Consider the following 14,181-nt stretch of genomic DNA (forward strand, 5'->3'; position numbering starts at 1 on the left):
GAGAGGGTCAAGCAGACTCCCCACTGAGCAGGGAACCCGATGGGACACGGGGCTCGATCCAGGACCCTGAGATCATGACCTGAGCCGAATTGAGATGCTTAACCTCTTGAGCCACCCAGGAGCTCCAAAGATGTATCTTGAAGTAGAACTATTTCCACTCTTATAAAGTGGAATTTAGGCTTTCATTTGTTTAGGAAACAACACTGCAGTGTGTGCTGTGTGTGCAAAATACTTCATAAAAACATTTTTCGTTTGATTTCTTTTTCCACAAAACCAAAGCTGTAAATATTTTTTTAAATGAGAGATGAGTTTTAAATATTTCCAAAGATAGCACTAGGGGAGTACAAGTGAAACTCTGAGGGAGAAATATTGAACAGAGTCTGTGTGTGTGTTCAAAGAGAGTCTCCTAAACCATATGTCCCTTCGGTGAAGTAGGATGGTAGGAGGAAACTATGATAGTGTCTGCTTATGGCCACCGTCCAGATCGGATTTCTGAATTACACACTGGAATTTACAAGCCATCTTCTGGCATTGAATTATAAAAGTAAATACCAGGTAAATACCATAAAGAAACCATCTAAATGGTATGTAAACCTATGTAAATGCCTTAAAGAAAGCAGGTAAATCCTATGTAAATCCTTCAAAGAAACTATGGTATAAAGGACATCCTTCCAATGGGGAGATGTTCTTAGAGCTTTTTTTTTTTTTTTTTTTTTTTTTTTAAAACCGTGACAGCAAAATAACTGGAAAAAGCCCTATTTCCATTTATAGGTTAATGGATAAATAAGATGTATTATATTCACAATGAAATTTTATACATCAGTGAAAATCAGTGAACCACATTAGAGATTGGGTAGCTGTTCATCAAAGCTTTGTCTCCTCTTTCGGCCAATAGTTTATAGTCACATTCTCCAGTCTCCCTTAATTACTTTAATGAGTATTTTAAATAACAGAATTAGAAAGTAATGTCAGAGACCGCTAAAAAGAAAAAAATGGACACAGTCATACCTGCTTCTGGAATCAGAGTAGTAAGGAGGAATTCTTTCAAATTATAAGGAAAGTTTTACAAATGTCAGATGACACATGAGAATTTTTATTCCAATTAATATTTTGAAGGTGATTTCTCTGTTTTAGCAAATGAACTCAGATTCTTACCCTGTTATCATGAAGACATTTTTTTTAATTAGTCACAAGGAGGGGGGATTAAATTTAAATTTAAATGTCCTCTAAACCCATCAGCACTGCTGATAAAACAACTCAGAGGATATGAAAAGGATATGAGGATATGAGTCTGAATGTATCATTGGTTTTAAAGAGAAATATACTCTGATTTTTACCGTCTTTTCATTTTATGAGACTTATTGTTGCCAGGTTATATAGATCATAAGCAAATTAGAAATAACTTTTCAAAGTCATAATAGTAGTTTAAGCTATTAAAAATTTCTAGAAGTTTCCAATTTTTTTTATTTACTTCAGATTTTAAAATAACTATCTTTTGTTTTTTTTTAAGATTTTATTTATTTATTTGTCAGAGAGAGTGAGCACAGGCAGACAGAGTGGCAGGCAGAGACAGAGGGAGAAGCAGGCTCCCTGCTAAGCAAGGAGCCCGACGTGGGACTCGATCCCAGGACGCTGGGATCATGACCTGAGCCGAAGGCGGCCGCTCAAGCAACTGAGCCACCTAGGCGTCCCTAAAATAACTATCTTTTATGAAGCTGTAAAATTGAGGAATTAAGAATTTGTGTCTTTGAAATGTTGGGATCTGAAAATCAGAGAGAAAGAGACAGAAGTGAGAAAAGTGCATTTAGATAAAAAATCACATTAAAAACCATAACTCTGAATAGAAAAGGAAATCACATTAAAAAAAATACTAGCTGTTTCAAAATAATCATAAATGAAACCATTTAGAAAGGACCCCAGTCGGGGCACCTGGGTAGCTCAGTGGGTTAAAGCCTCTGCCTTTGGCTCAGGTCATGATCTTAGGGTGCTGGGATCAAGCCCCAGGTTGGGCTCTCTGCTCAGCAGGGAGCCTGCTTCTCCCTGTCTCTCTCTGCCTACTTCTGATCTCTGTCCATCAAATAAATAAATAAATAAAATCTTTTTAAAAAACAAACAAACAAAAAGAAAGGACCCCTATCAAACAGTCACCCTAAATAGAAGATACTATAGGAATGTCCAAGTAAATAATGAACTTAAAAAATATTTATATTTTAAAAATGAGGACCAAGTGTTTAATTTGAAATATTTTAGACTAAAGTCATCTAGATTTTTCAGTTTCTTTGGTCATCATCTTTTATCTCTGAAATATTAAAATATTTACTGAAAGCTAGAATTAATTCTAAGGAAACCACATCTACATACATCTAATAATATTCAACATCAGAATAGTTCCAACTGTTATCCTGGGTTGGCAAAAACACAAACAACGAAACAAGTGTAGGAGAACTCTTTAAACAGAAGCTGCAAGTAAAGGGTTGCCAAGCATACTTAGCATATAATAAAACTATTCAAGAGTCTTTTTAGCTCAGTTGAAATTTAAACAACAACAAAAAAAAACCTAAAAGCATTATATTTCCACATATGTTGAAAAATTTTGCCCGATATGTGAGGAATAATTCGTTACAAGATTAACTCTGTGGTATTAGGACTATAGAGGAAACACTTTTAAATAAGCAATATCTAGGGGTGCCCAAGTGGCTCACTCAGTTAAGCGGGCTACTCGGTCTGGGCTTAGCTCAGGGTCATGACATTGAGCCCTCAGTTGGGCTCTGTGCTGGGCATGGAGCCTGCTTGTGATACTCTGTCTCTCTCTGTCCCTTCCCCTCCTGCTCTCTCTCATTCAAACAAACAAATTAATTAATTAATAAGTAATATCTAATATCTCAATGATCCATGTGGCTTCCTTTCTTCTCATGCCATAGAGCAGAGAAAGTAGGCTAATTCTGTCACCCCCTAGCCATTTATTTTTGACAAATCCCTCAACCACTGTGAATGTATTTCTCCATCAGACTTGCTATGATACATGTAAAAATCTAGTAGAAAGTTAAATGGATAGTTAAGATTCGGTTTGTCCTTTCAGACAAAACTGTTTTATATGCTATTCTCTTAGTATCTGAAAAGTGGTTTCCTTGTACATTTTTGAAATAAGAGAGAAAATCAGAGAGAAAGAGACAGAAGTGAGAAAAGTGCATTTAGATAAAAAATCACATTAAAAACCATAACTCTGAATAGAAAAGGAAATCACATTAAAAAAAGGAGGATTATACTGCTTTCCACACAGAAAGCGAAGATGAAAAGAAATACACATATGTGCCTTACTTACTGGCAATCTCTGTGGGTTTTTTTTTTTTTAAACAGTTATCTAGTGCTTAGTATGTGTAATATCTTGTTTTAAACACTTTATAAACTTTAACTCATTTAATCTCATCAGAAGCATATGAAGCACTGTTACTATCATCCTATAGTAAAGATGAGGCCCCGAGGCACAGCTATGGTGGGGATCTTGTCCAACCTCCACAGCTGGAGAACCAAGGACTCAGGGAGTCTGGCTCCTGGGTCCGGGCTCGTCCCCCTGCACACGCCAACTCCCTGAGCAATGAAAGAAAAAATTATCAAGCCAGATGATAGACGTAGCTATGATAACACTTCAAATATGTAGAAGGAAAAAAAAAATCTAAGGACCAGACATTCCAATCTTATGTTTCCTCAGCAAGTGACATCTTAAAAAGGCATTACTTCAGTTTTTAAAAGTCTGGCTCTAAAATAAGGAGGAAAATCTTACTTTAAACAACAGGTGCTACTAACATTGTCAGTGGTAAGATGAAGTGAAACATTTTCAAAGAAGTAGGAATAGGGCTCATAATCTTTGGTAGAGTCAGTATTAGGATCTTTTACGGCGAGCACAGAACGGATGCTTCTGTGTACTTTATCATGAGTGATACCTGCCGTATACTGGGGAGTTCTCCATTCTTCAAGTACAAGTACTTACAACAGATAGCTGAGGGGTTATGTGTTTATTGTGTGTACATTCCTTCAGAACTCTCATGTTTACTTTCATGACAGCCCAGGATAACGTTTAGACTTTATACTTTTTACTTGAGCTTAAAAAAAATACCTTTATTGAAGTATAATTTACTATACTATACTATGCTATAGTATAGTATAGAATTTTATAGAATACTATAAAATTCACCTACTACTGGAAGTACTGAACTTATACAGCTGTGAAACCGCGATCACCGTCTACTTTTGTTTTGGAACATTTACATGATCCAAAGTTCCCTCATGCCTGTTTGCACGCTCTTCTGTGAGGTTTTAATTTCCTTTATTGTTACATGATTGTGTTCCCTTACACCTTCCTTCTCAGTCCTTTAGGTTGCTTTGTCTAATTCTTATATCTGGGTAGTTCTTGGCCTTTATTTTGGCTTCTTTTAACCTTGAATTATTATTTATTCAATCAAGTGACCTTGTTATGAAGTCTTTTAAGGGGATCAAATGACAGTTCTTCATCAACAGGAATTTAACTGCTATTGTTCTAGTCGCTTTTTTTTTTTTTTTTTTTTTTTTTTGCACCTGATGCTGTGGTACATGACTTGGTGCTCACAGTGGGGAGGTGTGACGTGTGGAGAGGGGCGGGGTTAGGGGTCGTCTTCGTGGAGGGATCTGTGACTGCTCTGTCCTTCCCTGTGTGCCTGTGGTTTGCCCTTCGTATAAAATGCAACAGATCAAACGGCTCTGTGGGTAAGGAGAAGAAAGAGTCGAGAAGGCACATATGTGTATTTCTTTTCATCTTCGCTTTCTGTGTGGAAAGCAGTATAATCCTCCCTTCTGTCCTATAGGGAAAGTAGAGGAAGCTGGAGAGGACTCTGTGTAATGTTCTGGGAAGAAAGAATAATAGAGCAACAGAGCTGTGTTGCATTCAGAAATCTTAAAAAGTTTATAGGAATCAAAAAAGGAATTGCCTATTCTTCTTCCTTGCCATTTTTGTGAAGAACTTGGTAGAACGAGACCTAGCAGGCTTAGTTCAGAACTTGAAGCATGAAATCCTAATACGGATGGTTCTCTCTATATTCTAAGGAAGAGAGAAGAAAACTTGAATACATTTGGGAGCTATGGGGCCAAGTCCTAATAATGCACTCAGTAGAAAATTAATACATGTACAGTTTTTAAAGTGCTCAATTCAGAGTCCTGCAGGAAAATGAAATTTTAAAATATAATAAATTAGATCAAAGAGCTTTTGGGGAGAAGGATCTGTGCAGGCTACAGAAAAAAAGAGATGGAAAATACAATGAAATAGAGGAGATATGAGATATTCTAGCTTCAGATTCAGGAAACCATGATTTTATTTCTTGCCTGATTTTAGGCAGCAGTAATCTCAGGTCAATCACTTAACTAATCTGGGCCTCAGTTTCCCCATGTGTAACATGAAAGGGTTTATTGATCTTAAGCCTTAAAGAGTCTTTTGTGCTTTACAATTACATAATGAGACAGCAACACATGAAAAATTGATTATTATCCATTAGGGAAATGCAAATTATAATCACAGTACCTGTCACTGCACACCTGTAACAATGGCTAAGATAAAAATAATGATGGTACCAATGCTGTCAAGAAAAGCAAAGCAACTAGATCTCTCATACATCCTGGGACTGTAAAAATCTATATTCAATCTGGAAAACAGTTTGGCAGTTTCTTATAAAGATGTCGGTACCTGTGACCCAGCCATTGGATATTTATTCCGGAGAGATGGAAATTATGTTCACACAAAACCTGCCTATGAAGGCTCATAACCTGTTTATTCCTAGTAGCCCCAAACTGGAAACAAGGAGATGTCCTTTACACAGACTGCCATCCATCCAGAGCTTGGAGTACAGTTCGGCCACAAAAGGGGCGAGGTGTTGACCCAGGCAGCAGGTTGGCTGAATCTCCGGAGAATTTGCCGAGTGGAAGGAGGCATTCCCAAAAGTGTACTGACTGTGTTATTCCACGTGTATGACATCCTTGAAATGGCAAAATGATAGAAATACGGGACAGAGTAGTGGTTGCCTAGAGTCAGAGACTGGGTGAGGGCTGAAGGGAGAGGGTGGATTTGATTATGAACGAGTCACAGGAGAGATTCTGTGGTGACAGAGCTCTGCTGTCCCTTGACTGGTGGTGGATGCACAAGCTTACACAAGTGACAAAACTGCAGCGTAGAACTGAGCATAAGCAGGATATGAGTGACTCTGCTGGGGATGAGATGACTGGATGGTATCCATGTCATTATGCTGGTGTGATCCCTACTGGAGTTTTCCAGGATGTTACTGTTGAGGGAAATTGTATAAAGATCAAGGAGAACCCTCTGTGTTAATTTCTTACCAATACATCTGAATCTGTAATTATCTCAAAATAAGAAGCTTAATTTAGAAAACAGATTATGTATATTTTATTTACCCTCATATCCTCACTGGGTGGAATAGCATTGGATATATATAGTAGGTGCTCAATATTCACTTACTGAATAAATTGGGGGGTGGCTTGTGTGCATGTGTAAAAGGATTCTCTCATTTGATTCACAAAAGGAGGGTCCAGTCACCACTCTAAATCTTAGCTATTTGAGTAATTCAGCCCAGAATAATAACCTTTATCCTGCAGATTTCACCTGATCATATGATCACGTTGAGACTCTGTTTGACTCTCCCATGTTGATGTTTGCTGTTACTTCCTTTTTCTAGCAAAATCTCTAACTCCTAGAAGGAAGGATAAACTAAACTGCGTTTATGATAAATTAGCTTCAGATGCACAGTCTTCATACGTGGCTTCAGTCTTGATTATGGTGCTGTGTAAGTCTTGAGGTCTTATATTCCAGGTGCACCAATTTTGTTCTTTTTCTAATTCGTTTTGGCTGTTTGGAATCTTTTCATTTTAAAGTAAATTTAGGAACAGCTTGCTAACTTCCAAACAAAAATCTCCTGGGATTTTGACTGGGAATTTCACTGAATTTCTAGATCAGTTTGGGGAGAGTTGACATTATAGCAGTACTGAGTCTCCTGAATCATGAACATGGTATATCTTCCCATTTATTTAGATATTCCTTTAATCTCTCAGCAGTGTTTTGTAGTTTAATAGGCTTTGCAGATCTTTTGTCAAATTTATCCTTATTATTTCATATTTTGAACGGTAGTTTAAAATTTTTTAGGTACCATTTGCTTACTGTTAGTATATAGAAATACAGTTGATTTTTGTATGTTGTATACTACTTTCTTTACATTCCATTGAGTAGAACTTGGTCCCTACTGCCCTCACTGCAAGTGTGATTGGAGAATGTTACTGTCTAGCTATCTTTCCAGAAAGAAAAGAAAATGAAATTAATAGGTCACTAGTAACAGTCCAGATACTGACTATGTGATGAAAATATTCAGGATTTAGAAGTCTCTTGGACTTACTTTCTTCTTAGTATAATTTTTAAATTTAACACCTTCATAAGAAGCAAGTCATTGTAAAGGAATAGATAGGTTCACTAGTGCAACATAAAAAATAAAATCAATTTAAGCAATTCAAGTATCTGCTGTTTGATAAAAGTGACATTTCAAAACTGCTAAGATGAACTTGGAATTGTAATTTAATACAAAATCTTAGTAGCAATGCAGACGTAAGAGATACCTATTAGATTGGAAGTTAGGGGTCACCTGTATATAAATGGAGTTTAAAGCATGAGACTGGATGAAATTACCAAAAGACAGAATAGAGCTGGAAAAATCCATGGACTGAGCCCTGGGTATTCCCAAGTTCAGAAGTTTAGCAAATGATGTAGTAACAAGGAAGGCAGAAGAAACAGACCATGAATTAGGAATAAAATCAGTATGGAAAGTCAAGTGGAGAAAAATTTTCAAAAAGGGCAGCGCAATCCTTGAACCAGTCGATATGTCAACACAAGACAAGAACTGAACATCGGTTGCTCAATTTAGCAGTGTAGAAACCATTGTTGCCCTTGACCAGGACAGCAGTAACAGGGAATTGTGGAGACAAAACTTGATTCAGGGGGACCAAGAGGAAATGCAAGGAGAAAAATGGAGAGAGCTACCGTAGTCAACTTTAGAGGAATTTTGGTCTAAAGAATCAGCAGACAAACAAGGTGGTAACTGGAGAGGGCTCTGTGGTTCCACAATTTTGTTGTTGTTGTTGTTGTTTTAAAATTAAAGAATTTATGAAATGTGTGTGTTCTGATAGGGCTATAGTAGAGAAAATAGATGATATGAAAGAGAGGGGAGAATTGTGGGAACCACATCTTTGACTATTAAGAGGGATCTAGTATACAGGTAGGGGCCCTAGAAGAATGGTCCATCGGAGCAGGATTGTGTGGGAGGAAAACATGGCTCCCACTGCAGGTGGTAAGTGGTAGATGTGGCAAGTGATTAAGTTCTCATCTCATGCTTCGTGCTTTTTCAGTGTAGTCGCAAGCAGGGTCATTAGCTACAGGCGAGGCTGGAGGAGAAGGGATGGGATAGTCACGTAGCGTGAGTGGACTGGGGAGAACGGTATTATTACTGACAGACAACACGGAAAGTCTCCCTTGAGGTTAGTGGTTATGAACTTAGAGTGAAAACAGCTTAGTTGTTTTGTTTTGTTTTTTTAATGCCAGTCTTGTTCGGCCGTCTAGGTACAGGTCCGGAGTAGGCAATGGTAATTATTTATCCAGCGTTAAGTTTTGTCAGGCGACTTTGAGGACGCACGAGAAAGGTAAAGGAGTGAATTGAACTAGCTTCGGAGAGAAGTGAGAACGTGGGCTGGTGAGGGACAGGGAGGAGGTAGGAGGGGCAGCCCCACCTAGCAGATTTAGAAGAGCTGAGGAATGAGAGGAAATGAAAAGTGGAATCTAACTTGAAATTGCACAGGGTTTTCAGTTATAATCATGAAAACCAAGAGTGGAGGAGAAGAGATCAAACTACTGGATGGCCAGGAGAGTGGAAGGATTATCTACGTGAATACTGGATTTGTGCTCAGAACTTGAAGGCCTTGTCTACTAGTTTCTAATCAACGTTTGTTTCTGTTGGACTCTGATAACAGTTTCAGTGTTCTGCCTTAGTAGTAAGAGTTACATATCTTTTCTTTCTTTCTTTTTTTTTTTTTAAGATTTTATTTATTTATTTGACAGAGAGAGATCACAAGTTGGCAGAGAGGCAGGCAGAGAGAGAGGAAGGGAAGCAGGCTCCCTGCTGAGCAGAGTGCCCAATGCGGGACTCGATCCCAGGACCCTGAGATCATGACTTGAGCCGAAGGCAGTGGCTTAACCCACTGAGCCACCCAGGCACCCAAAAGTTACATATCTTTTCTTTCATAGCTTCTGTTTTGTGGTGTTAGCTTCATTCCTTCTATTGCATTTTAAATTTAAGCCATTATATTTCTAATTTCCAAGAGCTCCTTCTTGCTTCTGATTAACTCTCATAGCATCCCTTTCTAGAAAAAAATTCTGTTTTTGATGCTTTCCATGATTTGTTATAATATGAAGAACCTGATTCCCTTTTCTCCCTTAGGTTTGTGTCTGTGCTCAGGTGATTATATGTTTACGTACGATTTTTTTCCTAAGTGAATAAGTGTATTGAGTTATCAAGTTAACTTTTAAATACCTTCTTATTTTAGGTATCAAAAACTAAAGATGGAAAAGAACAAAGTGAAACTGTATCACCGTCCGAAGATGAAACATTCTCCTGGCCAGGTCCCAAAACAGTTATGTTGAAAAGAACATCTCAAGGCTTTGGTTTTACATTAAGGCATTTTATTGTGTATCCCCCAGAGTCTGCAATTCAATTTTCATATAAGGTAAGAGAAATCATTCCACAAAATCATTCCTGCCTTCTTCTTGTCTTCTCTCAACCTCCCCTCTTACCCTGTGTGTGAAAGCGCTGTCCTTCTGGCAAAGGGCACTTAGTGAGATTGTTACTGGCACACTTTGGGGAGGGTGGTTTGAATTGAGTTGAACCTTGCTGTGATGTCACTAGCGTTTATAATTAAGTATTCATATATGGCTGTATTTTTTTATATTGTAGGATGAAGAAAATGGCAACAGAGGAGGTATGCTATAAAAGTTTTAAGTTTTCTCTGAATGTTTATTTACATATTTTTCTGCTCTTGAAGTAATATTAAATGAACTGATACTGTTTTTGGAGTCTAACTGTATAACGCTTAGATGTGAGAGTCATGGAAATCAAATAATTTTACTGTCAACTGCAGAGTTTTATGGATGCATTTGTCTCATCATGATTTGAACATGTGATGACTTTATTGTTAATTATATATTAGTATTTATGTGGAGGAACAGAAATGATTATGAGGAAACTAATCTGATATTTTTATTTAATTAGTAATCATATAAGTTTAATAATTCTTTTAGGTAAGAAATGCTGTGTGTTTTATCTAGTAGATTTATTGACTCAAATACTGAAAGGTAGAGTGTTTTAGGTCTTCTTGTAGTTAATCTTACTCCTGACTTAAGCATTATATTTAATGAGTTTAAAAGGAGAATCAGGCTGGGGATAGGGATATTTTTTAATAACATCCACATATTTTTGTTTTAATTTTATATGAATTCTAATAAGCTAAAATCTGTATACAATAAAATGCACCCATTTTAAAAACTTTTATTTCTAGATAATTTGAGACTTGAAAAAAAAAAGGTTGCCAGAATAGCACAGTTTACATATATCCTTCATTTGACTTCCCCTAATGTTCAACAACTAACATAATCATGGCACAGTGAACAAAAGTAATATACTAGCATTGGTATGATACTGCTATCTAAACTACAGACTTTACTTGGGTTTTACCAGTCTTTCTCCTAGGGTCCTTTCTTTGTCATAGGATTCCACTTTGCATTCAGTTGCTCCGTGGGGACATGTGGCAATATCTGTAGCCATTTTTGACTGTCGCCATTTTGACTGACTGTGGGGGTGGGGCTTCTGGCGTGTAGGTAGAGGCCATGCGCACAACATCCTGTGCTACACAAGGCAAGCTATATTCACCATCTGGTTGAAGACTTAATCCATGCCAGGCATCATAGTATATGTTCTTATCCTATTTCATACTCATAATAATGCTGAGAGGTGTGAGCCAGTATTCCCATTTTGTAGATGAGGAAACCCAGGCTGAGAAAGATGTGAAATGACCTTCCCAAGATCACACCACTAAAGAACCGAGCTGAACTTCTAGAGCAGGTGTCTAACTCAGAAGTTCATCTGCACTGAACTCTGCCATCTTTCTTCTCTTTACTTAACTTTCCTTCATTTGTTTTTGTTTAAAAGTAAAACTTTCTTTGGGGGCGCCGGGGTGGCTTAGTCGGTTAAGCATCAGACTCTTGGTTTTGGCTCAAGACATGATCTCTGGGTTGTGAGATTGAGCCCCGTGCCGGGCTCTACACTCAGCAGGGAGTCTGCTTGAGGATTCTCTCTCTCTCCCTCCCCTGCTCAGACACACATGCGCTTTCTTTCTCAAATAAATAAATCTTTAAAATAAATAATGCTATCTTTTAAAAAATAGTTTGACTTACGTAAAGTTAGGAATCAGTGGATGAAATAGGGTATATTTAGTATGTTATGAAATTCTGTGATATTTCTCTGCCTTGAGAAAATTAAAAACAAAGAAGTTTAGGGGCCACTGGGTGGCTTAGTCATTAAGCATCCACCTTTGGCTCAGGTCATGATCCCAGAGTCCTGGTATCGAGCCCCGCATCAGGCTCCCTGCTCAGTGGGGCTGAAATAAATAAACAAAATCTTAAAAAACAAAAACAAAGAAATTTGTTCCATATTTGTGGATACCTAAAGACAAAGAATTCATATAAAAGTCAGAGATATTCCAAGTTTAGAAGCCCTGAACACCTTATAGGAACAGTCAGCACTTACTACTCAATTCTGAATGCCTGGCTAGCAGTGGACTCAGAACGTTCATTGAGTTAAGGAGTGCCTAGTGCTCTGCCCTTCTGCCTCCCAGGAACAAGGTTTGCTCCTGTCATCCCGTTGGTAGTGGCTCACGGGCTAGTCCTCCAAGGCCTACTTCACTAAACTACAGCACTCATAATACCTTTTCAACTCAACCATCAATCAACCATGAGAATATATTTTATGTGGAAATGTTTCTTTATAGATCATTTGTTTGAGAATGCAACCAATTTAGAGGCAAACTACATTTAGTTTATTATTTTAATTCAACTGAACATTATGATTTTTATTTTACAGTTTTATATTCTTTTAAAACTTATTTTCAAGCATAGTGAGATTACAAAATCCTTTTATGTAAATTTTGTTTTAATGAAATGGAATCCCAGCCTCCAGTGTAAAGCCTAGAATCACTGGAGAGGAAGTAATTGCCAGACATTTATTCAAACTCCTAAGAGATCCTGTTACAATGCCAAAATTCTGAGAAACAGCTGAAACGTTTTGTTTTAGTGTTCTTTCCTTTTGGCAATTTTGTGGACTCTCTTTTGCCACTTAATTTTCTGATTATTCTCCTTACCCAACTTTCCCATTCTATTATGTTTCTTAGATACTATATATGTGTACTGTCTTGTGTTTTAAAATTATTTTTTTCTTATTGATTAGTTTTTGGTATTATGATGCAAATAATATTTACAAGAAAAGGCCATCAAAGTAGAAAAATATTTTTTGGTGATAGTAGTTGCTTGTAGATAATTGCTGTCTTGCTGCTGTCCTGTTATCCCTTAAGTCTCTGGAGAAGATATTCATAAATAATCAAAATAAGAATAAGTAAAAGTTTATAATTACTATTATTTCTTTTCTATTTACTCTGTGAGTAAAAATTCTGTCTCAGTTTAATTTTAGGGACATTTCCAATGTTTTAAAAATGTGTTTATCATTTTGCTAGGTATTTAAGTAACTGTTGGATTTCTACTTTGGGATTAAAATCTATATTTAAGCATTAATAGTAGAAAAAAAGTAACTGGGGATATTATAAATTTTCTCTGTAGTAAAAATTTGTTTTTGTGATCACAGTTGTTTCTGACTAGACAGCTTTGTAGCCTATGTTTGGGTTTTTTAACCAAGGCTCTTTTAGTGGCAAGAAATAGAAACTTCCGGGGCAACTGAGTGGCTTAGTCGTTAAGCGCCTGTCTCTGGCTCAGGTCATGATCTCAAGGTCCTGGGATTGAGCCCCTGCCTGGCAGGAAGCCTCCTTCTCCCTCCCACTCCCCCTGCTTGTGTTCCCTCTCTCTCTGCCAAATAAATAAATAAAATCTTTAAAAAAAAAAAAAAGAAAAAGAAAAGAAATAGAAACTTCCACAAAGTACCTCAGGAAAGATGTGTTAATTCTAAAAAACCATCACGGCATCTCCAAATTCAGTGTCAAGGGCAACAGGATATGTAGGGAGCCACAGGCACCAGAATTAGGACCTGGAAAGCTACTAAATGCAGAGAGTAACAACAACAAAATCTTGGCTCTGATCTTCCAAAGACCCAGAGTCTGGTATTCACTGGAGGTTCTAAATGACTTTCATAGTTAACTTTGATTATACCTGGTTTTTTCATGAGCCGTCATCTGTGTAAGGTACAACCCTGACTGTATGTTCTTCCTTCCTCTCTCATCGTCATACTTCCAAATCCCTGAGCGCAAAATCTGATTGGGCCATTTCAGCATTTTTTGCCAGCTGCACAGTACCCACTGTGCCTAGAGACCAGTCTTCCATTTAATGAAGAAGTAAATTCTGGAAAGCCGAGAAAATTGGGTATATTTTATGCTACTAATTTCCATTAATAGGCTGGAAACCTATTCCCTCGGAGTAATATAACGCTAAAAAATGGACCTGAAAGTTTGTTGTAAGAGGAATTTCTTATTTTGGGCAGTCCATGCTCTATAGTGTGGAGTAAGGCAATAGAAGCGTGTTTCATTATTTCTAAAAGGTAGCAATACTAAATGAGTTCCATGGGTCTCTGCTGACATCGTAGAGCATTCACTAAACCCCTTGGGACCCATTTTTAACTATATTGACAGTTCCAATGATTTGAGTTTCTCTTGTAGGTAGGTAAATATACTAATTAGTTACATATTTTTATTCATTTTTAATACCATTCAGTAGACTATCCACAAGTGTCTGACATTATCTTGAAGTTACTTTAGGAACTAGAGATGGTGATGATGTTGAAGAAGAAGGAGGAGGAGGAGGAGCCGGTGGTGGTAGTGGTGGTCATAGTGTGGTGG

General features: G+C 37.4%; 1 protein-coding gene across 1 annotated transcript in view; it reads left to right on the forward strand.

Annotated features, from left to right (window-relative positions):
* Nucleotides 1-14,181, forward strand: part of ARHGAP21 (Rho GTPase activating protein 21) — a 137,444-nt gene that overhangs the window by 50,675 nt on the left and 72,588 nt on the right. Inside the window, 2 exon segments of the mRNA XM_045084969.1 lie at nucleotides 9,619-9,798; nucleotides 10,026-10,050. Coding sequence (XP_044940904.1) covers nucleotides 9,619-9,798; nucleotides 10,026-10,050 — 205 coding nt within the window.

Source organism: Mustela putorius, unplaced genomic scaffold (genome assembly GCF_011764305.1).
Source record: "Mustela putorius furo isolate JIRA1106 unplaced genomic scaffold, ASM1176430v1.1 tig00000827_pilon_pilon_pilon, whole genome shotgun sequence".
NCBI classification, from domain to species: Eukaryota; Metazoa; Chordata; class Mammalia; order Carnivora; family Mustelidae; genus Mustela; species Mustela putorius.